At 44.3% G+C, this 27,109-nt stretch overlaps 1 protein-coding gene across 4 annotated transcripts in view; it reads right to left on the reverse strand.

Annotated features, from left to right (window-relative positions):
- The window catches only part of PPP1R21 (protein phosphatase 1 regulatory subunit 21), a 67,087-nt gene extending 57,103 nt beyond the window's left edge, over positions 1-9,984 (reverse strand). For 2 of the 4 annotated variants that reach the window (XM_004005964.5, XM_060413895.1), the window contains exon 1: positions 9,586-9,984. In XM_004005964.5, coding sequence (XP_004006013.4) covers positions 9,586-9,951 — 366 coding nt within the window. In that variant the 5' untranslated portion in view covers positions 9,952-9,984. Of the gene's footprint in view, positions 1-6,452; positions 6,675-7,956 lie in introns of all 4 variants that reach the window. The other 2 variants (XM_060413896.1, XM_060413897.1) reach the window with 2 other exon arrangements.
- Between the last annotated feature and the right edge of the window lie 17,125 nt (positions 9,985-27,109).

Below are 27,109 nucleotides of genomic sequence, written 5' to 3' on the forward strand. Positions count from 1 at the left end.
CATGCAACTCACATCTGTGTCTTGAAAACAGAAATGACCCTTTTCTGTGCCAAAAGAATAGGAATATTTGAATGCTAAACTTTAAACTGAGCATTTGACACTCAAGAGAAAACTGAGCTAAGATTCTAAGAAAAACAGGAACACTGCAGGATATTCAGTTTGAGCAAGACGGACTAAAAGGATGAGCTGCTTCTGTTTTTAGAAAGTTAGAGATCAGGGTTCACTACCACAAAAGAAGATCCAAATTTTGCTCTGTCACTTCCTAGACAATGTAAACTAGAGATACTCACTTAATCTTCTGTTATATGGTCTACAAAGTGGGGCAATACACCTACCCTATCTTCATTCTTCTGAGGTGGTTGTGAGAATCAGACAAGAAATGTATGTCAAAGCACTTTTTAAATGATATCATGCTCCACAAGCAGTAACAGAGCTCTTATTAAGAAAGCAGAATCAAAGGGACGACAGATACACTTCTAGTTTGCCATACAACCAGGAGCTAACTGTGGTTCAGATCATCAGGTCCTGAAAGAAGATGCTGTGAAAGTGCTGCACTCAGTATGCCAGTGCATTTGGAAAACTCAGCAGTGGCCACAGGACTGGAAAAGGTCTGTTTTCATCCCAATCCCAAAGAAAGGCAATGCCAAAGAATGCTCAAACTACCGCACAATTGTACTCACTTCACATGCTAGCCAGGTAAGGCTCAAAATCCTTCAAACTCATATGGCCAAAGGACAGCAGTACTACTTGAGGGCTTAGGTTTCATTTCATACCCCCATTCTAACTTTGATCTATGATCATCTCCTTTGTGCGGTCTTTAGAACCTCTTACTGACTGCCTCAAAGACTAGGGATGAAGTCTGAAATTTGCTGAACTGACAATTCTCTATAGGACCAGAATTGCATCCATTTTTAAAACAAGTGGGCAAACAGGAAAACCTCCCTGTAATTTCTAAGGCACACTTAGAAGCTACTTAAAGCAAACCAAACAGCCTACTTTGTCAAAAAAAGCAAAATTAAATTTTTCAAATTACTGCTGTTTGGAAGTTAATCTGATCATCAAGAACAATGATTTTGATTTTCCTTTGCAAAATACTATTGGCTGAATTGATAACAATTCAAATACAGTGTTTCAATGGTACCACTCAACAGAAAAATGCAGCTTTTAGAAATATTTATCTAAAATCCCCTTCTAGTAATTGGTAGGTAGAAAAGGATGAGCTCGGCCGACTCCACTGCTTGTTAATTACACTTGGCATTTGGCATCTCCCTGCACTTCAGCCACTGCCACATCTCTGCATTACTGACCAGCATCCTGTCAAACGCAGATACTGCTGTGACCAGTCTGGTCTTTCAGAATCTTATCTTTCTCCTCATCAGCATTCACCACAGTGGGAAGGCAAATGCAGTGCTTGTCTTAGAAACAGTTACAGATGGTCACTAATGCCTCTAGGAGACGAGTGTGGAGACTCCAGTGGACGTGGACGTAACTGAGAAACAACTGCCCTGAAGTCTCCATTAGAACAGGGAAATTCTCCAGGAGATGATAAAGCCTATTTCCAGCAGCTGTGCCATGCACTACTGTTCCATTCAGTAGAAAACTGGTCCTCTGAATCCCAACTCAGAAACCCTCTTGGTCTTTTCAAACTCATTTTTCATGGTCTTGTGATCTTCTGACTAGCTTTCAGTTCAGTTCAGTTCAGTCGCTCAGTCGTGTCCGACTCTCTGCAACCCCATGAATTGCAGCACATCAGGCCTCCCTGTCCATGATCAACTCCTGGAGTTCACTCAAACTCACGTCCATCGAGTCGGTGATGCCATCCAGCCATCTCATCCTCTGTCGTCCCCTTCTCCTCCTGCCCCCAATCCCTCCCAGCATCAGTCTTTTCCAATGAGTCAACTCTTCACATGAGGTGGCCAAAGTACTGGAGTTTAAGCTTCCGCATCATTCCCTTCAAAGAAATCCCAGGGCTGATCTCCTTCAGAATGGACTGGTTGGATCTCCTCACAGTCCAAGGGACTCTCAAGAGTCTTCTCCAACACCACAGTTCAAAAGCATCAATTCTTCAGCGCTCAGCTTTCCCTTAACTCAAAAACACAGCCTTTTCACATGTTGACCAACCAAACCCCAACTGTTCTTCTAGAGACTACTTCCTACTCTGATCCTAGTTCCATAAATTTTTCCCAGCCATTCTCTATAGTGCCCCTATGGTCCACAGAGACCATGCCTTCAGTTTCCTGGGCACTTACTAGTAACAAGACATCACTTATAAAAGTATTCGGTCTTTAAGTACATTTTACATTCACTAATTTATGTATGATTTCTACACTCAAGTCCCATCTGCCAATTAAACCGTCCTTCACAGTAGAGACTACAGTATAATCCCTTATATCTCCAGCCTACAATGAAAGATCAATGCTATGGACACAGAAAGCATTCAATATATGTTTAATTATCAAATTAAATGCTGTATATCAGGGGTCCCCAACCCCCAGGCCACCTTCCACTACTGCTAAGTGGCCTGTTAGGAACCAGGCCACACAGCAGGGAGTGAGCTGCATGATAGGGAGTGAAGCTGTGGCCATATTTACAGCTGTTGCGCATCGCCCTCCAACACCCCCAGATGGGACCGTCTACTTGTAGGAAAACAAGTTCTGGGCTCCCACTGATTCTGCATTATGGTGAGCTATATAATTACTTCATTATATATCACAATGTAATAACAACAGAAACAAAGTGCACAATAAGTGTAATATGCCTGAATCATCCTGAGACCACCCCTCCCCTCTGCCAGTCTGTGGAAAACCTGTCTTCCGCAAAATCGATCCCTGGTACCAAAAAGGCTGAGGACCGCGGATGTACCTAAAAGGGGTCGAAATGTAATCCTTCGTAGGGACTTTCCTGGTGGCTCAGTGGTCAAGAATCTACCCACTAGTGCAGGAGACACAGGTTCAAACCCTGGTCGAGGAACTAAGATCCCACATGCCGCGGGGGCATTAAGCCTTGGGCGCTGCAACGAGACAGAAGCCCTCATGCAGCAAGAGCCTGCATGCGGCAACTAAGACGCAACACAGCCAAAAATAAACAATAAGTGTAATGCATTCTGCAAGAGACCACCATTACGTCAACAGTCCCTCTTTAAAGCCCTTCTGCAAATGATCTGAACCTCATGGCCCTACTGGACACCAAGCACCTTCTAAAGTCCTGAGCCTAACTCTCTGACAACCAGTGCCCGGACTGCTCTGTGTGACTCTGCTTCTGGAACAGCCTGGCTTCAGTCAGACTTACCACAAAGCTGTTTCTCCAGGGACACAGAGAGTGGGGTGAGCCGCCTATGACCTCTTTCATGCCACTCTGCCAACGTGTGGTAGAATAACTGGCCCAAGATTAGAGATTTACTACGTTCTATCACAAACTACTAGAAGAGTTTGTGCGGAAAGAGGTGAATAGCCTATATGCTGTTTCTCATCTAATCCTCAACAAGACTGTGTTCACTCTTACATAACTGCTTCCATACAATGGGCCTTGTGACGTTTATACATGTTTTTGTGCGCGCCCAGTCCAACTCTTTGTGACCCCATGGACTACAGCCTGCCAGGCCTCTCTGTCCGTGGAATTTTTCAGGCAAGAATACCGGAGTGTGTTGCCATTTCCTCCTCCAGGGGATCTTCCTGACCCAGGGATCAAACCTGCAACTCCTGCAATGGCAGGCAGGTTCTTTACCACAGAGCCATCTGGGGAGCCCTTATACCTGGTTTACAACCCTATAAAACAATCTTCAGACATCTAGCTTTTCTCTATTACAAAATAATGTATGCAGAAGGCAACCTGAAGCCCATTCCTACGCCTCACCAAAAACCCTGATTTCAGAATACTTAAGTCACCAGCAGACCACCGTTTCAGTGTCTCTAGCCTGGATGAGCTTTTTAAAAACTCCTAGTTGTAACACTGTAGGTATTCTACAGCTGTGGGAATACCACTCAGTCTTTCTCTCTGCCTACTAACTTGTTCCTTGCCCTGGAAAAGCATAAAGTAGCTGTAGGCTACATACTGTGTACTGAAGGCTGAGATCCTTTTGTCACTGAGTTGGGAAAAAAACCTTCTTTCAGACCTGCCTTCAAACAAAACTCTGTCTTGTCCCTGCGCCCATGTAGGGAAATTCAGTAGAATAAAACCCCCACTCCAACTCTACAGTCTGCCTCATCAGTGATTGCTTGGCAATTCAGCTGAATTAAAAGAGAAGGACACCCCTTGACTTTCTAAGGCCTTGCTATTCAAAGTGTGGTCTAGGGACAGCTGTAGCAGGATCATCTGGGAGCAGAATCTAGGCCCCACCCCAGACCTACTGAACCAGAATCTGCAGTTTAACAAGGTGCTTCCCTGATGGCTCAGATGGTAAAGAATCCACCTGCAATGCAAGAGACCCAGGTTCAATCCCTGGGTCAGAAAGATCCCGTAGAGAAGGGCATGGCAACCCACACCAGTATTCTTACCTGGAGAATTTCATGGACAGAGGAGCCTAGCGAGCTACAGTCCATGGGGTCGCAAAGAATCAGACGTGACTGAGTGACTACCACTTTCACCTCTCAGGTGCGTCACATGGATATTTACATTTGTGATGCACTGACCTAGGGGCTAACCTAGCACAGTTCAGCAGGGTGGTCAATAGCCACATGCTCCTATTAAAGCTTAAATTACTGGGACTTCCCTGGTGATCCAGTGGATGGAAAGCCACCTTCCAGTGCAAGGGACAAGGGCTCAACCCCTGGCTGGGGAACTGGGATCCCCCATGCCACAATGGGAGAAAAGCCTCTGAGGTGCAAAGAGGAGCCTGCATGCTGCAACTAAGATCGGATGCAATCAAAAATAAAATAAAAAATAAATTTAAATGACTTAAATAAAGTCCAAAATTCAGTTCCTCAGCTGAGCTAGCCATGTCTCAAGTACTCAACAGCCCCACATGCTAGTGGATGCCCTACTGGACAGCAAACATGCAGAACATTTGCATTCTCCTGAAAAGCTCCAGTCCACAGCACTGAACACAGGCTGTTTTTCAATCCACCTTTAGTCGTGAACCCAATACATTAGGGTAGAAAAAGCTGATACTCCGCTTTACTTTAGTCCAGCTCCTGAGTCTTACTTCTTTTACAAGAGGAAGCTATCAGGCTCAGCCAAGCCCTGCTCTCCGGTAAGCAAAACTGATCCTTTCCTAAAACGAGCAGATCTAAGAGTATCAATCTAAAAAGTTTCCAAAGGCAATCTCCTTCATAACTACAAGAAGCATCAATTGCAAGGTAAACCATTAGGGAAATAGGATCCAGCTTTCCCACTGGTTTTCACAGCTTTGAAAAGAGCTTTAAAAAGATTACCTTTATCTGAGCAAAAGCTACTATACTGACACCATTTCTTGGTGGTTCTCAAACTCTGGTGTGCTCGCAAATCACTGGAGAGGTTTGTTACAACATAGACTCCCAGGCCTGACCACCAGTTTCAGATTCAGTAAATCCAAGGTAGATGCAACCCATTCCCAACACCGATGATGCTGATCCCGGGGCTACACTGAACCACTGACCCAGGGTAACACAAACAATGGAAAGATGCTTAGACTTGACACTTGTTTCCACAGGGACACTGTGCCAGGCAAGAGTGCAGAAGCCTGTGCAGAGAAAGCAGATTGAAATCAAATGGGTCAGGACTGTGTGCCCTCAGCCTCTTTTCCAGAAAGATACACACCAAGTAAGAAATGGTCTCTGATTCTTAAGTCAACAGTGTAGTCAAACTGAGGCCCTGATTAACTCTCCCTCAAATCTCAAAGAGGCAGCCTCCATCTATTACCTACTAATTTCATAAATCTCTGAAAACCAGCTTCTAACCCCTTCCCCGCCCCCAAACTGTTAAACCAGAAATTTTAAAAGCCTGCAATGATTGCCTAATTGCCCAAACCACTAATGTCTTAATCTCCACTTTAACTGGCCTTTCCATTACAATTTATGTTTTAGCAACCTGTCTGCCTCAGAAATTTTCATCTGCTTCAGCCTCCATGGTTCATCTTTTATCTAACGAAACTCTCAGTCTCTTTAATGGAAGCTCCTCAGACTGATTTTGCTCTTTCTCAGGGGGAAAAAAGATAATGACAGAAGTTATAGAGGGAGAAATGGGCCCCTTCCTGGCACACAGACTGAGATCTGCATTAAATAAGAATGAGAAGATTCTGTAAGTGTCATTGGTTGAGGGATCATCCTTGCTGCTCTCTTGATATTGAGGCCTCCTTCTATAGCTTAAAAGGACATCATTTTTCTTTGTATCCTAGATAAGGAAAAAGGGAGACATAACTGAAATTCAACATCAGCCCACTAAGTCTGTACCAGGGAAGCTAACAAAAAGGTAAAATACCCCCCTTCCATAGGCACAGGGCTGAAGGAAGCATGTATACTGCACGCTCAGTCACTCACTTGAGTCTGACTCTTGCAACCCCATTGACTGCAGCTCACCAGGCTCCTCTGTCCATGGGAGTCTCCAGGAAAGAATACTGGAGTGGGTAGCTATTCCCTTCTCCAGGGGAATCTTCCTGATGCAAGGATCAAACCCGGTCTCCTGCATTGCAGGTGGATTCTTTACCGCTAAGTTAGTAGGCTTAGTTGGTAGCACAAATCTTATCTAGAAATTGCTTGGCCCTAGAATCGACAGGGAACAAAAAGCACATGAAATCTTTTGACCAATCCCTGTTCTCACATTCTGAAATTTCCATCACGTTGCAGTTAAAAGGATGAAAAATGGTCTGGCCCAACAGGGAGACAACTTCAAGTCTGGCAGACCCCCTACAGTACCCTTAGCGCCTCCTGTTGTCACAGCCTTCCCACAGGTGTTCCCCAAAAAATCTACCTAAAGTGATTAACTCTCAAAGTTCAACTATCATCTTTAGGGGAATTATTTTAAAAGTTTTGGCCTTTGTCCTGACTTTTAGCCAGTCTGTTTCCACTAGAAATTTTCAACAGTGACCCCAACATTACTTCAACCTACTATGTGAATCAGATGGCCTCAGCATGCCTTCCAACCATAATACTATGATTACATCTAACCTTCACGGCAAACTGGCGTGCCTTCTGACCCACCCTCCTCTGTCAGCTGGCAGTGGTGTTCTGTCAGAGCAGTCCGTGGGTTAATTTCAGGGTCAACTCTCAGTCTTCCCTCACTCATCACATCCCACAGAATGAATGAGACACACGGATGAGTGCCTTGACACTTCCATATGCTTCATAAGTTTGCAGCTACGTGCAAAGCAGGCACTCAAAAAACAGATAAACTAAACCATATTTGTCAACCATAATTCCTAAATTTAAGCCCTTTCCATCTTAACAGTCACAAATTTTATTTAACCCTATATAACTCCCCCTGATACTATTCAGAGAGCCTGCAGTCTGGTCTCCTTTTCACCAGTCTTTCCCAATTTGTCCATCTTCCTCATAGCTACCAGTTATCTTTCTAAAGCACTGTCACTCTCCCATTTGAAAACCTTTAGTGTCTATTCCATTTATTCAAAGTTCAAACTTCTTACTCAACATCCACAACTCTTCACAAACGGGTCCAAATTATCCCTCCAACCATACTTCACCACTCTCTGTCATTTATCTGACCATGTCTTCATGTCAGCAGAGACTGTCTCCTTTGCCTGGAATACTACCATCCATCCTTTCCTCCCTATCCACTACTCCCCAATCTGAGTAACTTCTACTCTTACCTGCCATTTCTTCTGTCCGCCTACTGATCTAACACTTGTCCTCTTGTATTAATTTTACGTACAACATTTGAATATTCTATTAAAGGGTTCTCCTTAAGGTGGAACTCTGCCTCACTCAGTGGGGCCTGGCAGACTGTTTACAGGTGGCATATAACTGTCTGCTGAACAAAAGAGCTTACAAAGTCAAAAGAATAAAATCTTTTCAAAGTTTCCCCTACTTTTGCGAGGCTGTTATTTCAGCAGTGCGGTCACTGCTCAAAATATTTCTGGAACTCTCTTCTGCCATTTGGAATTGCCTTCTGAGCTTGTTTACTCTCTGGAAAAGAAAATCAATCCCCTTACTTTATACTCATGAAACATTTTCACCCCAAAATAGGAGAGCCAAGTGTCGGGACTGCCATCCTCTACCCACCACACTTCATCACATGGATTTGTTCCAAATAATTTCTGGACCTTTCAAACAAACAAAAAATGCCTTCAAAGGATAAAAACTTGCCATCACTAACATCTTGCCAGAGGCTCTTAGAGACAAATTCAAATGGAAATGCAGAAGCTTTGCCAGTGGTCGTGCTTAGACCTCAGTCGGTCCTCAGTCTGTCCGACTCTTTGCGACCCCTTGGACTGTAGCCCACCAGGCTCCTCTGTCCACAGGGATTCTCCAGGGAAGAATACTGGAGTGGGTTGCCATGCCCTCCTCCAGGAGATCTTCCAACCCAGGCCTCTCACATTGCAGGTGGATTCTTTACCTTCTGAGCTACTGGGGAAGCCCTTGCCAATAGTAGTACCACTGGAATAATAGTATCTCAAAAGGCCTCCATGTGATTCTGAAGACTTAAGTGTGTATGTTTAGGCACAGGTTTTATTTTTCACAAAACAATGCATTTCACATTGCTGCATATCCATTATATGAAATTTTTTAAAGTGTGTCTCAGTTTCTCCAAAGTAAAAAGGAGTCTAAGCTTCCCCATGCTCTCTCGAATGCCAAGATCACTGAAAACCAAATTTAATGACTACTGAATCTATTTCCAAAGATGCAAGATTCTGCTTTTAGAACTTCCGTAGAATATTCTTGAGGCAGAACCACACTACACAGAAAAGCAGCACCGCCCTTTTCCAAGAAAAGGGTCCCACCAGTTAAAAGACTGATGCCGTAAATATGACAAAGGGAAAGGTCACTATTTTGCTTAATTCAACATGTCCTGAGCATCTTCTGGGTGCTCTGCCCCACTCCAGGTGACCCAAGAAAAAGAGAGAAAAGGACATAGCCCTAGCACTCCAGCTTTCAAAATCATTTTCAGACAACGTCTTTCCAAAGCACTGAATCCATTCGTAACCACCTATTTCTGGTGAAGTAGTTTACACGCATGACTCTATTCACACTTTAATTTAATTGGGGGGGGGGTGTGGGGGGGAGGCAGATAAATCTCTTTATCCTCATATCATCCCTGTGGGAAAGGAGAAAGCTTGATCCTTCCCATCGCCAGGCTGGGAAAATTGAGGAAGCAGCAGGAAAGCGATGGTCCTCACCTTTCCCTGCCCCTCCCGACCAGCACCAGAGGCGGAAGCCAGGATTTCTGACATCCCTCTCCAAGCCCGCTAGTTCAATGAGAAGGAAGAATCAAACTCCTGCTCCTTCCCGCAGAAACGCACACCGACCAGACACCGCCCGGCCCCATCTCCTGGGAACTGCAGGTGGAAGCTCGGTAATGGTGGATACAGAAGGCGGAGACAGGAGGGGCGCGCTCGCGTGCCCCCTCTGCCTTCTCCCTCTGTCCCGACAAGTCGCTGCCAAGGCAACCCGGGGCCGCAGGACCGGGGACCCCCTACTCCCCGCATACGACGGGTACCTTAGAGTACTCCTGAGCCAGCTTCTGGTACTTCCCCTGCAACTCTGCCGAGGCCATGGCCTCCCCCGCCCTGTCCAGGCCAGACTGCCCAGGCCACTCAGCCCCACCCCCCGCCCCCAACCCCAGACACGCTGCCGGGTATGGATCCACCAGCTCCTGCCCGCTCTGCCACCGCCGCCGCGCCTCCTCCTCCACTTCCGGGTTCGCCGGGTGAGAGGAAGGAGGAGTGGGGCCAGGGGCGGAGCGACCACCGGGGGCGGGGCGACGTCTGACATCACCGCCCCACCCTCCCGCGCCCGAGCACGTACGCGCGCAGACTCGCTGGCGCTCCTGGGGTCTACCTCTGGCTGGAGCAGGGGGCGCCATCTTGACGCATGGCCCAAGATGGCGACCCAGAACAGGGAAGGAGAGCATTAAAAGGGGAAATGATAAGAGCCCACAGAATGGGCGGGGGACGACGGAGAGGGGCGGTGGTGCGAAGAATCGAGGACCGGAAGAAGAAACATTCTAAGCGCATCAAGAATTCTGGTCGAACACACCGTCCTCCCCCACTGGTTCCCATGGCAACCGTCTGTCGTTTGATGGTTACATCTTTCAGAAGGTGCTCGGAGAGAAAGACCTCTGTATTCCACTACCTGCTATCCGGATATGGTAGCACCGGACATGGCCTGCATTGTAAACTTTCCCCCACTTTTATAACGCGCGCTGCTGTCACCCTGTTATGCCCCAGACAAACCTCTTTGTCTTATATTTTGACGTTGGGATGTCTTTGTATCCATTCTCTACCCATTCCACCCGCCCAGCCCTGCCCCCATACTGGCACTGCATCAGAGCGTTTTCTCAGAGAATTGGGTAAAAAGCTTTTAGGAAATTTCAGGGAATGATCCCTGCCACGCATGCATATAGGGTGGACGTTAACGACATGTAACTGGACAATTGAAGCAAATAGTAGTCTGCCTGAAATACTTTATGCCGCTTTGCTCATTAAATATGATTTGAGGACGTATTATATGTTAGATATTCTAAGCATTGCATTTATTGCAACATTGAAATGTTCATAGAGGAATAAATAATTTAGGATACTTGTTTGCCATAAATTAAAGCATTGCAGTTTAACAAAACTAATGAATCTGTGTCTATCAACATGACAAAACACTGTTAAATGTAAAAAGCAAATTGCAGTATACTAGAGCATGAAAAGATACATTTGAAGAATATAAAGCAACATTTGTGCTGCTCATGGACACATGAACATGTACTAAAAATAGAGAAACAAGAACTGGAAGGATACACATCTAATTCTGGCTTGTGATTGCCTCCAGTGAGAAAACGAAGAAAGGGGAATGAAAAAGAACAAAGAAGCATACATTTTATTTTTATTTAATTTTTTGAAGTGAATGTGACTGGAAGTTAACGTTTATTATCCAGGTAATAGGGAAAGGGATGTTAGTTATATTGTTATTTTAAAATGTTTGTTATTTTCCATGATTAAAAAACACCTCCTATTTTCCTTTTTGACATTCGACTATGAGTATGCCTGGAATTTTAAAGTGAAAGCATGAGCTGGTATGTGCACTTTTCAGCCACTGTAATGTAAGGAAAGGATTACAAACTTAAAAATGTTGTTTATAGTTTTCAGTTGACTAACAGCCAAGCCCTACTATCCAGCAAACTTGCAGAATTTTTAAAATTATTATTATTAGTTTTCCATGGCACCACCAAGCGGCAGAATTAAATATTTTTAAGCGTATTTCTGTAGTTTGTAATGTAATGGAATTTTCAATTATTTAAAAATAAAATGTTATTTCAGAACTAACATTCCAAAGAAAGAACGTGCAACTTTGGTTAGAGAGCCTATGTACTAACCTGAGAAATTTATATTTCTACTGCTTAATCTAGTTGTTGTCAGTTGCAAAAAATTGTTTCCAAATCCTGACTGCTAAATTGAACACATTTCAGAATCTCTTCCTCAAAAGACACCATTAAGTGAGTGAAAAGGCATTTGCAATATATATGTATCCAACAAAGGTGTCCCTTATCCAGATATATAAAGAGCTCTTACAAATCAATAAGAAAAAAGACCAGCAACCAGATAGAAAAATGAGCAAGGGACTTCCAACAGGCACTTCACAAAGGAAAATACACAAACAGGCCATTAAACGTGCAAGGGGGTGTTAAGTTTCATTAGCAACCAGGAGGAAGTGAAATTAAAACCGCAGTGCAATGCCATACACACCCACACAAACGGCTAATATTTAAAAGATTGACAAGAGTGAATGAGAATATAAAAGGAGAAACTGTCATAACATATTGATGAGAGCCTTCCCTAGTGGTGCAATGGGTAGGAATCCACCTGCCAATGCAGCAGACGTGGGTTAGATCCCTGGTCTGGGAACGTCCCACATGCCATGAAGCAACTAATCCCATGTGCCAACTACTGAAGCCCATGCTCTAGGGCCTATAAGCTGCAGCTGCTGAAGCCTGCATGCCTTGAGCCTGTGCTGTACAGTATGAGAAGCCACCACCACGACAAGATTGCCCACCACAACTAGAAAGTAGCCCCCACTCTCCACAACTAGGGAAAGCCCAACCGCAGCAATGAAGACCCAGCACAGCCAAAAATAAAATAAAATTTTAAAGTGTTGCTAGGAATATAACCAGGAAGAGCCACTTAGGAAAGACCTTGGTATTATCCACTCACCTGAAAAGATACATATTCAGGATCCAACAATTATTCTCATGTATACACTCAAAAAGTGTGTGCATGTATTCACCAAGAATATTCATAGCAGTATCAGTCATAATAGCCAAAAAAGCTTATCAATAAATAGATAGTTATTAGAAATAAGTGTATATTCGTATCATGGAATACTAAACAGCAATGAAAAAAGCTGAACTACAACTACAATTAACTACTGGATGAATCTCAGACAATAATACAGAACAAAAGAAACCAAATTTCCCCCAAAATATACTATATAACCTCATTTATATATCACTCAAAAAATGGCAGAATTCAACTATAAGATTCAGGATGCATGCCTAAGTATTAAAACTAGAAAGAAAATTAAGAAAGTGGCAACCATGAAAGTCAGGAGCTTCATTGTTTTTGGGTGGAAAAGGATGATCACGACTGGAAGAGGCCATGAGATGGGCTTCGAGTAGTATTGGCAATGTTCTATTTATGTGTGATAGTTACAAAGGTGTTAACTTTGTGTTAATTCCTCATGAGGTACATTTTTCTGTGTGCACCTTTTTCGTATGGATGTTACATTTCACAATAACAAAATTTTTTATTTTTTCTGTTAACTCATATGCTTGCCAGTGATGGTTCTCAACTTGTAACCATGATTTACTTGTAGGGAGTGGCATAAATGAAAGTCACTTGGAATTATTATAAATATGCAAACACTGTGATGATCATTAAAACATTTAACAGCATACTGTTTTAGAAATTTTTTTCAGTTGCAGGTGTCAGGAACTGACTCAAACTATCTTGGCTCCAAAGGAGTACTTTCCTAGAAGTATGTGTGGGTAGCTCGGAGAACAGCAGGAAGAAAACAGGAGCTGCAGAGCTCAAGTTCAGAGTTGCTGGCCATTAGTTCAGTGTTAGTGAATCAACAATATATATTAAGTAAGGTGCTTTTAAATAGAAACACACCGAAAACTATGTTATATGTTGTTTGGTTGACAAAAGTGAGACCAGAGGCTCTCATGATCCTAACCCTGTGTTTTCCCGAGGAGCAATGCTATTCACTAATTCAGTGTATGTGATGATTTTATAGAATACAACTCTCCAAATAAAGCGAATCGATTGTGTATACAGTGAGAACAGTGTGGAACTTCCTTTGGTCATATGGACAATGACCAGACTTGACGTTGGGTTACTTAGATGATATTGTCAATCTCTGAGTAAACATCATTTCATGGTAGAGTAGAGTCATGCGCTCTCTGTCCTTGCATACATCTGAAAATCAAGAACTTCCTTCAAGCTTCAAAGCTCCACCCATTCTACTTCATAACCTGCTATGTGCAGCAGGTCTTAGAGTGACATTGGGAGCTCAGCTACCCCCACTAGCACCTCCCCATACAGTCATTCCGAAAGCTAAGTAAAGATTTTCTCTGGCCTGGTTTCACACTCCTGTGCCCAGTCACCACACATGATTATTGAGGTAATGGACAACAAAGAGTGTTTATATGAGTGGACATAAGGAAGGGATTAAAGAAAGCAACTTATGAATCTTTTATGATAACATATTGTCTTTGTTATTATTTATTATGTTAATCCAGTCAGAAAATGTATATCGTGCTACAGTGACATTTTAAAAAGTGGGGAGGGAATAAAAGAAAGAAAAGAACTTTCCTTCTCATGAGTTTTCCTGAGCAGTTAGCACCAAAGTTTATATTTTGTAAAGAGTAATCAGTGAGGTGAAATCTAAAGATTTGTAGCTGAGGAGCTCTACTAAAAATCAGAATTCTGGGCTTGAAATTTTATAACTTTTCATTTGACCAAACTCATGCTTTGCCTATTTCCGTCACAGCAAGAAAGAATGACAGAATAAGCCCAGAGCCCTGATGTAGCTTGTCCAAAGTCACATGGGAAACACTGACAGAAGCAAAACTAGAACCAAGTCCTTCAGCCTTCACTGCAGACTGTATTTTTGTCCCTTAGGTCAAGTACTCACATGTAGGAAACCGTTAATGTTTAGTTCAAATACAGTGAATGAGTCCTAGATTAGGTGTGAGGATGCAAAGGGTGAGTCATGTTCCTTGGCATTTATCTGGACTTGCACCTTCACAAAATAGGTACCTTTCGAGCTGTTTGGGTGGGGCTAGTCTACCCAGAGCTCTCTCACTGAACCCAAGGGCAAGGTCCAGGAGGTAGGGGATGCGTAGGTGGGAAGTAGTAACACTTTACTGCTAAGAGCTCATGTCTCACCCCTGTTCCACTCTGTGCTTTTGCTTCATAATTACTATTTCTCTTCTGGTTTTCTCTGTCACCAGTCTTACTGGAGGAAATGGTCACATACAACATCCAGATTTATATACATTAACCTATTCACTTCAGTCCTTCAGTCGTGTCCGACTCTTTGCAACCTCATGAATCGTAGCACGCCAGGCCTCCCTGTCCATCACCAACTCCCGGAGTTCACTCAAACCCATGTCCATCGAGTCGGTGATGCCATCCAGCCATTTCATCCTCTGTCGTCCCCTTCTCCTCCTGCCCCCAATCCCTCCCAACATCAGAGTATTTTCCAATGAGTCAATTCTTCGCATGAGGTGGCCAAAGTACTGGAGTTTCAGCTTCAGCATCATTCCTTCCAAAGAAATCCCAGGACTGACTTCCTTTAGGATGGACTGGTTGGATCTCCTTGTAGTCCAAGGGACTCTCAAGAGTCTTCTCCAACACCACAGTTCAAAAGCATCAATTCTTTGGCACTCAGCTTTCTTCACAGTCCAACTCTCACATCCATACATGACCACTGGAAAAACCATAGCCTTGACTAGACGGACCTTTGTTGGCAAAGCAATGTCTCAGCTTTTGAATATGCTATCTAGGTTGGTCATAACTTTCCTTCCAAGGAGTAAGTGTCTTTTACTATCATGGCTGCAGTCACCATCTGCAGTGATTTTGGAGCCCGAAAAAATAAAGTCTGACACTGTTTCCACTGTTTCCCCATCTATCTCTCATGAAGTGATGGGACTGGATGCCATGATCTTAGTTTTCTGAATTTTGAGCTTTAAGCCAACTTTTTCACTCTCCTCTTTCACTTTCATCAAGAGGCTCTTTAGTTCCTCTTCACTTTCTTCCATAAGGGTGGTGTCATCTGCATATCTGAGTTTATTGATATTTCTCCCGGCAATGTTGATTCCAGCTTGTGCTTCCTCCAGCCCAGCGTTTCTCATGATGTACTCTGCATAGAAGTTAAATAAGCAGGGTAACAGTATACAGCCTTGACATACTCCTTTTTCTATTTGGAATCAGTCTGTTGTTCCATGTCCAGTTCTAACTGTTGCTTCCTGACCTACATATTAACCTATTAGGTTTTCTAAAGTTTATAACTTTATTCTATATGTACTTATGTGGCCTTGCATTTTTAGAAAGAAGACTGTTATTCACTATTTTCTTCCCAAGCCAATCCATTGTCCACTGTTTCTCACCTCCATTGCTACCATCTCTTGTCTAGATGCCTCAGAAAGGCTTCTAACTGGTATCCCTTCTTCCATCCTTGCCCAGCTGCAATCTTTCCTCCGCAGAGCACCCAGTGTGATACTCTGAAGCATAACATTCTTATTAAAACCTTCAAGAACCCACAGAGCACTGGGAACAAAGTCCATATTCCTTACCATGCTACTAAGGCTTTACATACTCTAGTTGCTGTGACCTCCCCACTTCATGTTCCAAAAGGGCAAATAGCCAAGCCTTGAGCCTTCCTAAGGTCTAGGCTCTAGAGTTTGTACCTCACTCCTGCCACATCCTGTTAATCAAAGCAAATCACATGGCCAGATCATCAGTCTGGCTGACTAGATTGAAGGGACTGGAGAAATACACACTGCCTCTTGACAGAAGGAGGAGGAAGGTCAATTGTAAAGAGTATGAACAAAGAGAAGCCTGATTTACTGAGGGCCTTATATTAGAACAATCTACGAAGGAATGATGCTCAAGCTGAAACTCCAGTACTTTGGCCACCTCATGCAAAGAGTTGACTCATTGGAAAAGACTGATGCTGGGAGGGATTGGAGGCAGAAGGAGAAGGGGACAACAGAGGATGAGATGGCTGGATGGCATCACTGACTCAATTGGATGTGAGTCTGAGTGAACCCGGGAGTTGGTGATGGACAGGGAGGCCTGGCGTGCTGCGATTCATGGGGTCACAAAGAGTCGGACACGACTGAGCGACTGAACTGAACTGATGCTGGGAAAGATTGAAGGCAGGAAGAAAAGGGGAGGACGGAGGATGAGATGGCTGGATGGCGTCACTGACTCAATGGACGTGAGTCTGAATGAACTCCGGGAGTTGGTGATGGACAAGGAAGCCTGGTGTGCTGCGATTCATGGGGTTGGAAAGAGTCGGACACGACTGAGTGACTGAACGCCTGACTGATCACCCCTCACCTCCTATACTTTCAGTTCCTCAGTCTTCAAAAACTTTGTACCTGTTTTTTTTCCAGTGGCACTCCAGAATTTCTCTGTAGGGAGAATTTACAAGGCTAGATCTAGTTGGAATAGGAGACATGTAGAAATGAGTTTGGATAGTGAACCCACTGTACTTATTTAGGATGGTTCAAGGGAGCTCAAGGGGGGAGCTAAACGAGCTAAACCCTAGATACCGCCAGCCCTTCCTTGGTGCTGCTGCTCATTATATTTAGCCTGGCCTTTCCCAGAACTGAGTACAGTTGCATCCTTCTCAACACTCAGGTGCTAGCCCACACACTGCCAATTCAGAGAGACATTTCTTGAGCATCTACTTAGATATTTCCCTTTCCCATCTCTCTCTGCTCTGTTTTATTGTCACCATAAAACTTATTGCCATTTGAAATTACCTGAGGCAAATCAGCAGCTTTCATGAAATCCTTCATGTATCCCACCTGTTAGGACTCTAAGCAACTTCTCCAGAAGGGTTTGGGGGCCCTGTCTGTGCAGAACTAGCTGCAGACATAACATTCTAGGTTAGACAGAAAAAATAGCCTCTCAAAGATAACCATGTTCTAGTCTCTCACATTTATATTGTATGTATACCTTCAGTTACATAAATTAAGGTTACACATGAAATTAAGTTTGCTAATCAGCTTTCCAAAGAGAGAACCAAAGAGATGGGAGCATGAAAAGGAATCAGACCAACGTTGCTGGCTTTGAGGATGGAGAAGGAGTCCACAAAGCCAAGGAATACAGATGGTCTCTAGAAGCTGGTGAAAGGCTAGAGATCACAGCTTCCAAAAGGACCACAGCCCTGCCAAGAGATTGATTTTAGCTCAGTGAGACCCCTTTCTGACTAATAACCTCCAAAACTGTGAGATGACAAATATGTGTTATTTTCAACCACTAAGTTTGGAGAAATTTAATACACCATTAACAGGAAACTAAATGACCTGCATAACTGAGGTAACTCATAGTGCTACACCCAGCTCCTTCCTTCTACTGTGACCCAAGGTCATTGATCATCCATGGGTTGAAGTCATCCCACCCACTTTGCTTCCAGTTCCCAGCCACATGTTGTATATGACCGTGGCTACACTGCAGTATTGTGACAGGTAAATCAGTGGTGCATGGGAGCAGGCTCCTACTAGCTTGAAAGAACCATTTGTTAACTTTTCAGGAGCTGTGCAAATTAGTTATTGAACACAGCCATCACTGAAGATTAAACTATATGAGTGTTAAATAAGTTATATTACAAACATAAATACTCTAAATTCATCACTTTCTTATTTCACTATATTTGCTATATATAACTATTATCTAAGCTCTTGAAATTATTTACTTTTACTGTATCTATGTAATACAATACAGTGATGTGCTATGCCTATCTTGGCAACTCTGCATTCAGTGACATCATGTTGGTAGCTTGAAACTGGCCATGATGGAGGATTTACACTGTGGAAATAGGCAGATGCTACAAATGTGGGCTCCCCCCACTCCACAGCTGGTTACAAGTGTGCCACCTGTGTATAGGACAGAGGATACCTAACTTTGGAGTGTTCCCTACAGCTTCAGGGTGCTCTTTTTATTTTCACAACAAAGACTGTAAACATCTGTGTGAGGCAAGACCCAGGAACTCCTGACTGTGCGAGGCAAGACCCAGGAACTACTGAAGGAAAACTCATCTGTTAGGCCACTGAGGTCTCACAGAGTCTGGGTCTAATTCATCTTTATTTTCCTAATGCAGCGAGCACTTAAGAAATGACTCCTGGGGACTTCCCTGGTGGTCCAGTAGTTAAGAATCTGCCTTGCAGTGCAGGGGATGTGGGTTCAGTCCCTGATCAGGAAACTAAGATTCTATATGCCATGCAGCAACAAATCCCGCATGCCACAATTGAAGCCCATGCTCAGAACAACTGGCACTCTTATTTCTTCTGTAACTAATAGATTATCATTGTTAGACAATTAACTTAACTCAATAGGAAATGTTTCATAAACATTAGTAGCTACTATCATTACAATGTTAGTAGCTACCCGGGACGGGAGAGCCTGGTGGGCTGCCGTCTATGGGGTCGCACAGAGTTGGACACGACTGAAGTGACTTAGCAGCAGCAGCAGCTACTATTATTAAGCAAGAGACTTCCCTGGTGGCTCAGACGGTAAAGCGTCTCCCTATAATGCAGGAGACCCGGGTTCAATCCCTGGGTCTGGAAGAGCTCCTGGAGAAGGAAATGGCAACCCACTCCAGTATTCTTGCCTGGAAAATCCAATGGACGGTGTTACTTTTAGCCCACTATCTATCCAAGTCCATTGATATATCAATGTTCTTCTATATTAGGGACATTTTTTCTTAAAGCCAGGTGAGCAAATTCTTATATTTACATTTTGAATAGCACTTAATTATAAAAGCTTTTCTTACCTTAGCCTTTTAAAAATTTCTAACAATTGGAGCTGAGAAAGCTGAACAGCTACATGTTAAATGAAATTAGAACATTCCCTCATACCATACATAAAAATAAGTTTAAATGGTTTAAAGATCTAAATGTAGGATATGACAGCATGAAACTCCTAGAAGAGAACATAACTGGAACAGTCTAACATAAATCATGGCAATATTTTCTTAGATCAGTATATATAAAACTATAACTCATCCATAAAAACAGAATGAAATCCTACCTTTTGCAGTAATGTGGATAGACCTAAATAATATTCTGCTTAGTGACATATGTCAGCGGAAGACAAATATAAGCAATATCACTCATATGTGAAATCTAAAAACTAATACAAATGAATATATATACAAAATAAAAACAGAGTAACAGATATAGAAAACAAATTTATGGTTACCAATAAGGAGAGGGAAAGATAGAGGGAGAAATTAGGGGTATGGAATTAATGGGTACAAACTACTATACATCAAATAGATAAGCAATAAAACTTTACTATATAGCACAGAGAATCTAAGATCATGGCATCCAATCCCATCACTTCAGGGCAAATAGATGGGGAAACAACGGAAACAGTGAAAGACTTTATTTTGGGGGTCTCCAAAATCACTACAGATGGTGACTGCAGCCATGAAATTAAAAGACGCATGCTCCTTGGAAGAAAAGCTATGACCAACCTAGACAGCATACTAAAAAGCAGAGACATTACTTTGCCAGCAAAGGTCCATCTAGTCAAAGCTTTCCTTTTTCCAGCAGTCATGTATGGATGTGAGAGTTGGACTATAAAGAAAGCTGAGCGCTGAAGAATTAATGCCGTTGAACTGTGGTGTTGGAGAAGACTCTTGAGAGTCTTTTGGACTGCAAGGAAATCCAACCAGTCCATCCTAAAGGAAATCAGTCCTTACTATTCATTGGAAGGACTGATGTTGAAGCTGAAACTCCAATACTTTGGGCACCTGATGCAAAGAACTGACTCATTTGAAAAGACCCTGATGCTGGGAAAGATTGAAGGCGGGAGAAGGGGAAAACAGAGGATGAGATAGTTGGATGGCATCACCGACTCGATGGACATGAGTTTGAGTAATCTTTGGGAGTTGGTGAGGGACAGGGAAGCCTGGCGTGCGGCAGTCCATGGGGTCGCAAAGAGTCGGACACGACTGAGCGACTGAACTGAACTGAACTGACGCCCAATTAATTGTTCCAGCAGAGGTTTCTGCCTGATATAATCTCGTGTTGCCAGCAGGGGGCGCGCCCTCACCGAATTTGTTTAGAAAAGGTAAAAATCAGACGACAGACAGTCCGAGTGGCTGGTTATGAGTGCTTCCGCACGAACTATGGCCAGTGTTTGTAGTTGTTTAGGCACGTCTCTAGTGACCTCATCCCACTATACCTGATTCTTTTTGAGGAAACAAGTAGCCTGTTTGAACAGAACAGGCAAGGCAAATTAGTAACTGGAAAATTACTAAGTCTTTCTGCAGAATGCGTTGGGACATCCGGTATTCCCTTGAGGCTTAGAGTTAGGGTGTGGACCCTTCCTCCTCACCTGATGGCTGGGAAAGGAGACAAGTCACCCCTCTCAACAGGGCGCAGCCTCTCCTTTGTTCTGGGTAGGCTGGCCTTCATGGACAGGGCTTCGGTGGGAAGACAGGGGGCCTCTCTGGCAGCCTCCTGAGCCAGGAGATGTAGCCTTAGGAACCTCTGGGCTGGAGAAGAGCCCGAAGAGGTGGTGCCATGTGTTCTACAAACCCCGGAAGCAGGTTCTCCAGCACATCCTAGGTACTCCTGTTCCTTCCAGCCACGTTCCAAGAGACCAGTGGATTCAAGGCCACATTCCTGCCCCTTGTGCAAGGCCCCAGAGGACAAGGGGCTTGAGGGAGAGGATGAGAAAAGGAGGGCCGACTCTCTCTCACCTGCAGGCCTTCCCAACACAGCCATCAGCAGAAAGGTGTCCCTGATGAGAAGAGGAATCCGTTCTGGGATTACGTTCCAGAATGTAATTACACTGGAATTACATTCTGGTCACCATTCACTTATACCTTCATGGGTTCATTGAGGGGGTTCCCCAAGTGGCACTAGTGGTAAAGAATCCGCCTGCCAATGCAGGAAATGCAAGAGATACAGGTTCAATCCCTGGGTCAGGAAGAGCCCCTGGAACAGGCAACCCACACTAGTTCACTGATATTAGTGGGAGTGGTGTGTGCCAGGCACTGGGATAGGTGTTGGAAGTACCTCAAAGAGCCCACCAACAGCCATCTGCTGGGGGAGGCAGATCATAAAATCATAGGGATACAGCATAAGCTCTTCAGTTCAGTTCAGTTGTTCAGCTGTGTCTGACTCTTTGTGACCCCATGGACTGCAGCATGCCAGGCCTCCCTGTCCATCACCAACTCCTGGAGTTTACTCAAACTCATGCCCATTGAGTCGGTGATGCCATCTAGCCATCTCATCCTCTGTTGCCCCCTTCTCCTCCCGCCTTCAATTTTTCCCAGTATCAGGGTCTTTTCAAATGAGTCAGTTCTTCACATCAGGTAGCCAAAGTATTGGAGTTTCAGCTCCAGCATCAGTCCTTCCAGTGAATATTTAGGACTGATTTCCTTTAAGATTGACTGGTTGGATTTCCTTGCAGTCCAAGAGACTCTCAAGAGTCTTCTCTAACACCACAGTTCAAAAGCATCAATTTTTCAGCGCTCAGCTTTCTTTATAGTCCAACTCTCACATCCATACATGACTACCGGAAAAACCATAGCTTTAACTAGATGGACCTTTGTTGTCTCTGCTTTTTACTAAGCTGTCTAGGTTGGTCATAACTTTTCTTCCAAGAAGTAAGCGTCTTTTAATTTCATAGTTACAGTCACCATCTGCAGTGATTTTGGAGCCCCCCAAAATAAAGTCTGACACTGTTTCCACTGTTTCCCCATCTATTTCCCATGAAGTGATGGGACCAGATGCCATGATCTTAGTTTTCTGAATGTTGAGTTTTAAGCCACATGTATTACACAATGTGTTATACAAGGAACTAACACAGAGGAAAAGAATCTGGACCTTTTGTGAATGGAGATGAGGAAAGTACTGAGATTAGGAAAGGTTTACAGAGGAGTGGGCATTTGGAGATTCAGTCAGCCGGTCAACCAGTAAATGCTTACTGAGGGTCTCGTGCGTCGGACACTGTTTTGGGTACTGGGACTCATGAGGAAGAAAATAGTCCCAAACCCATACTCTTGTAGAGGTGGCATTGGGGTGGGAGACGCAGAGCATGTGTAAATATTAGTAAACATAATCAGTACCTCCAGGTTGGAATGAAAGGAACACAGGGCTGCTGGGTGGAGTTTGGTGAGGGGGTGAGGTGAGCTTCACTGAGAAAGCGAGATTTGAGCAAGGACTTCCAAAAGAGCAGAAATAAGCCCCCCTTCCCCTGGGTCTCTGTGGGGACTGTTCCAAGCATGCGGAGCAGGCAGGGCCAGTCCCTGGAAGTGAGACTGTCTTGGAAGGCGAGGAGGCCCATGTGCCTGGAGCAAAGCAGAGGAACTTCGAGGAGGAATCAGTTTCCAGGGGGACTTGCAGGTAGTTGTGACAAGTTTGGCTTTTGCTCTGAGAGAAACGGGTCACTGTTGGAGCAATGGTGTGCTGGCAAACTGAGTCTCAAAAAAAGAAACGCTTTTTTGTTTTAAGCATCTGCCAATGTCTGTGGTATAAATACTCCCACCATGCTTGTTCTAAGCTACCGATGTGACACAGTAGAGAAGGTGTGTGAGGGTGGCTTCCCACCAGCCGGGACCAGCTCCTCCAGCCCACCGCTGCTTTGGAGGGTTTTCAGAAAAGTGTGACACGATCTGACTTGTGTCTTAAGAAGGTCAGTCTGGCTGCTGTATTGAGAGCACCCATGGGTGGGAGGGAGGGCAAAGGCCAAAGCAGGGGCCGCGTTGGAAGCTAGTGCCAAGATCAAGCTGAGAGAGGACAGCAGAGACCGTGAGTCCTGGACAGATTGTGGGTGTATTCTGAAGGAAGTATATTGAAATCCACATGGTTTCTTGGTGGACTGGTTGTGGGGTGTGAGAGAAAGAAAGCAAAACAGGATGGCGCTGAGGTTTAGTGGAAGGTTTGGGGGTGATGAGAGGAAAAGCATTCCAGGCACAGGGAACAGTCGTAAGAGTCATGTCGTGAGCGCATGTTGCATTTGGGGAAATAAAAACACGAGGAAGGATTGTGGTTAGTGAGCCAGTTACATGTGCAGAGGCTGTGGTTGGGGCTGGACAGAAGAGTGCCCCCCACCAGAGAGAGCCAGGACTCAGTCTGTAGCCAGGGCAGAGGCCCTAATGGGATTTTAACAGAGAAGCATGTGCCTAGGTTCATAATAAGACGAAATAACTAAAGAATCCAGAAGTAGCAAGATCAGTTAGGAAGCTGTAGCGTTGATCAGCCCAGCAGAGAGCTGGCATCTCCCCTGGATAGTGGTGGTGAGGCTGGAGGGAGGAGGAGGGAAGAGGAGGGAGGGCCTGGCACCGGTTCCAAAGCCATCCTTGCACATCTTCCGCAGAGTACTGTGGGCATGTCATACCTGTTTGTTCAGTAAGTTAACTGATCAGCTGATTGACGTGAGTCTTACCTTTACAAATCTCCTCCCATTCCCCCACTTATCTCCCAACCAAAGATATCTTTTCCAGAGGACAAATGAATTTATTATATTAGAAATGTAGCTTAAATGCACATGCCTCTCTGAGGGGGCTGGGAAATTCTTAGTGTCAATCCAAGGGGTGACTGTGTGGGTAATCCTTAGGCCGTACAAGGCAGGATGCACACTCAACTGGGTATGAGTACATACCTACTGGTTGGCCATGATTCACTCTACCCATAATTGACAGAACACAGAGCCCTTCCTTAGACCAAGCCCTTGTTTCCAGAAGGGACAAGAGGCCAAGAGTATTGGGTGAGGACAGAATGTGCAGAACACAAGAGACTATAACTTTACCTGCTTGTTTGCTGTTGAAAATTCACGTGGCCAGGGTTATCAGTAACATCCACATCTTTCCCCTGACGTCACACCTTAGAAAAGGTGTGTGTGATGGGAGGAGAAAGAACAGGTCAGGACTTGGTGGCTGACTCAACAACACAAGACAAACTTGCCTGAAAATTCTGAAAGTTGTGCCTTAACAAGGCTGTATAGGATCATCCCAAGGCGTCATTTTTTTATAGCACAGCCTCGTCATCAGCAATCTGGTCCATCTATCTGGGAGGAAGCTGACTTTTCCATCCTTCAAATCTCTTCCCACCCCACAGATAGCTTCTCCTCCATGCACAGGGCACATGTGTATCCCTTCCACAAGGCATGTACCCCTTCCACAACACGTGCAGCTACAGACCTGTAGACTGTTCTGAACAGATCAGCAGCCCGAAGCCTGCCTACTCCACAAAACCAGTGATTACTTCCTCAGTGACAGTCGGGGGTTGTTTTTTAGTAAGCTTCGTTTTCGTAGTTAGCCTGCAAGTGTGAGCTCAGGACTCGACTCCCAGAGGCTCTTGGGGGTATTTACTCTTCTCAGACAATGGCCTGCACCCCAGAAAGGAAAGAGTGGATGCCACCTTTCATGCTTAGACTGTGAGGAGTGTATCCATTTGTCTCTCCTAGAGTTGGGCTCTCTGAAGAGGACGGAAGAGTGTGCATGTGTGTGTGTGTTTCTGTATGCACACGTGCCTGAATGTAGGTGTGTATCTATGTTTGAGAGAATAAACATATTGTTGTCTTTGTTGTCATTTAGTCACTAAGTTATGTCTGACTCTTTGTGACCCCATGGACTGTAGCCTGCCAGGCTCCTCTGTCTATGGGATTTCCCAGGCAAGGCTGAAGTGGGTTGCCATTTCCTACTCCAGCAAATCTTCCCAACCCAGGGATCGATCCTGTGTCCCCTGTTTGGCAGGTGGATTCTGCACCACTGAGCCACCTGGGAAGCCCATAAACATGTTAATATCTATATTATTAATTATTATCAACTATGTTATTAACTATTAATAACTATGTTACTCTATGTTATATTCCCATTGGGCACCAATAATTTAATACTCTCATTAAATCTTCACAACCCAGTGAGGAAAATGTTATTATAGAACCTCTGATGAATAAATCTGTTACAAACTAGTCTTGGGAATGACATAAGACTTTCTGATACATTTTCTCTTTGGAGATGTTTGAAGATTTTTACAGCAAGGTCAATTTTTTTTCCCACTTAACCACTTTTATAGGACTATGCTGCCTGTAATTCAGGTTAAGTTATGCATGATAACCAAGTTTAATTAGAAAAAAAATAATGTATTTCAGGATTTCAACATTTTTAATGAGTGGTAGTAGTATTTGTGAACAGTTCTAAGTCAAGTGATTTTATTAAATGAAAATGCTCACTTAAGTAACTGTTAGATCATGAAGAATAAATCTTGAGCCAAAAGCAAAATAATAATAATATTCATGACAAACGGGTATTCAGTGTGCTTTGATAACTTGCTCTAAATATTTCCTTAAGGACACAAGTTGTTAAGTGCCTCAGTTGCTATACTAATACTCCAAAAAGTAGAGACTTGCTCAGGGTCACACAAGCTCAGTCTCTAGGTGCCCTTTGTCTGCCTCTGGCTGGACAGAGAAAGTCATGAGTGAAATACAGGTGTCTCTGCTCTCCATGTGGGCACAAGCTGGGGGCTGGGATCCTTGCCATTCAGGTTGGAAATCCCCAGGAAACAGTCATCATAAACCAATTGTAGGCCAAAAGCAAAAAAGGATACATCTTTCAAAAGAAGGTGCTATTCCAGAGCTCACATTGGTGACATTACTGAGTGATCTTCACTTCCTTTCTGGACCTGAGAGCATTTCAAAACGAAGGGTTTTCCAAGAATGAAGATTCCAAAATGTACCTGGAAAAGAGCCCTGGACAGTCCTGGGGTAGTCATCAGGCAAACATCACTCATCCCATCCTCAGAAACGATGACACCTTTGCCTGCATTTGGGTTCTGTTGTCCTGGCAATGTCATCTCTAAACAGTTCCTCTTCCAAACACCCCAGAAAGAAGTTGCCCAAAGGGTGGCGTCAGGAGTTTTGATCAAGATATAGCCCAGCCTGAAGTGCAAGGTGGTTAGGATGTATCTGGGGAAAAGGTAAAGATTTTCACTGCCCTGAAAAAAATGCTTAAATTTGTTGGTTTTATATCCATTTTTACTCCCATAAGGTTAGAAGAAGCAGGCATAGCCCCTGGCATAGCCTCACCCACAGAGGAGGCAATCAAGCCACAGTTGTGATTAGATGGAATGAAGTGACATGACTTTAAGGATATCATAACATTTTTTTCCTCAATTGTTTTTACAGGTGAGGAAACAGACCTGGAAAGGTTAAGTTACTTGCCCAAAGCAGCTTAACCCCCGTCCCAGTCCCGGCGCTTCTGAGCACCCGCTGCTGCAGGAGGAGCCCACTGACCTGCAGTACACACAGGGGTCTCCCCACCTCGCCTTGCCCGGCACAGGCTGCATAGGAGACACCGCCGCTCTGTGTCTTCCTTCTTGGCACAAGATGAAATCAGGTGGTCCCATTCTTCCTGTTCCACTCCGCCAAGTTAATCTGAACACATTTCCTCTCCACAAAGCCAACTCGCCAATTATCTGCTCCAGTTAAGGCGTGTGAGATGTGGTTAATTCAGTCACTCCAGTAGGGTGACAAGGGCGAACAGGGGGCTGCATGCTGGCTGCAAGTCCCCCGGTGCCCCTGGCCGTGCTGCTTCCCCTGGCATGCTTCCTACCCCCAGATGGCCTCTGTGGTTTCTTCCCCTCCCCGCTCCTTCCTTTCTGAGTCCCTGGAGTTCCAGAACTGTGCCTTGCCCTGGCTCCTCCCCTATCAATGGACAGTTCTGTCCTAATTTTGTGTCCTCTGATAAACTAACATGTATAGAGTTGTCAGTGGTTAACGGCA

Source organism: Ovis aries, chromosome 3 (genome assembly GCF_016772045.2).
Source record: "Ovis aries strain OAR_USU_Benz2616 breed Rambouillet chromosome 3, ARS-UI_Ramb_v3.0, whole genome shotgun sequence".
Classification (NCBI taxonomy): domain Eukaryota; kingdom Metazoa; phylum Chordata; class Mammalia; order Artiodactyla; family Bovidae; genus Ovis; species Ovis aries.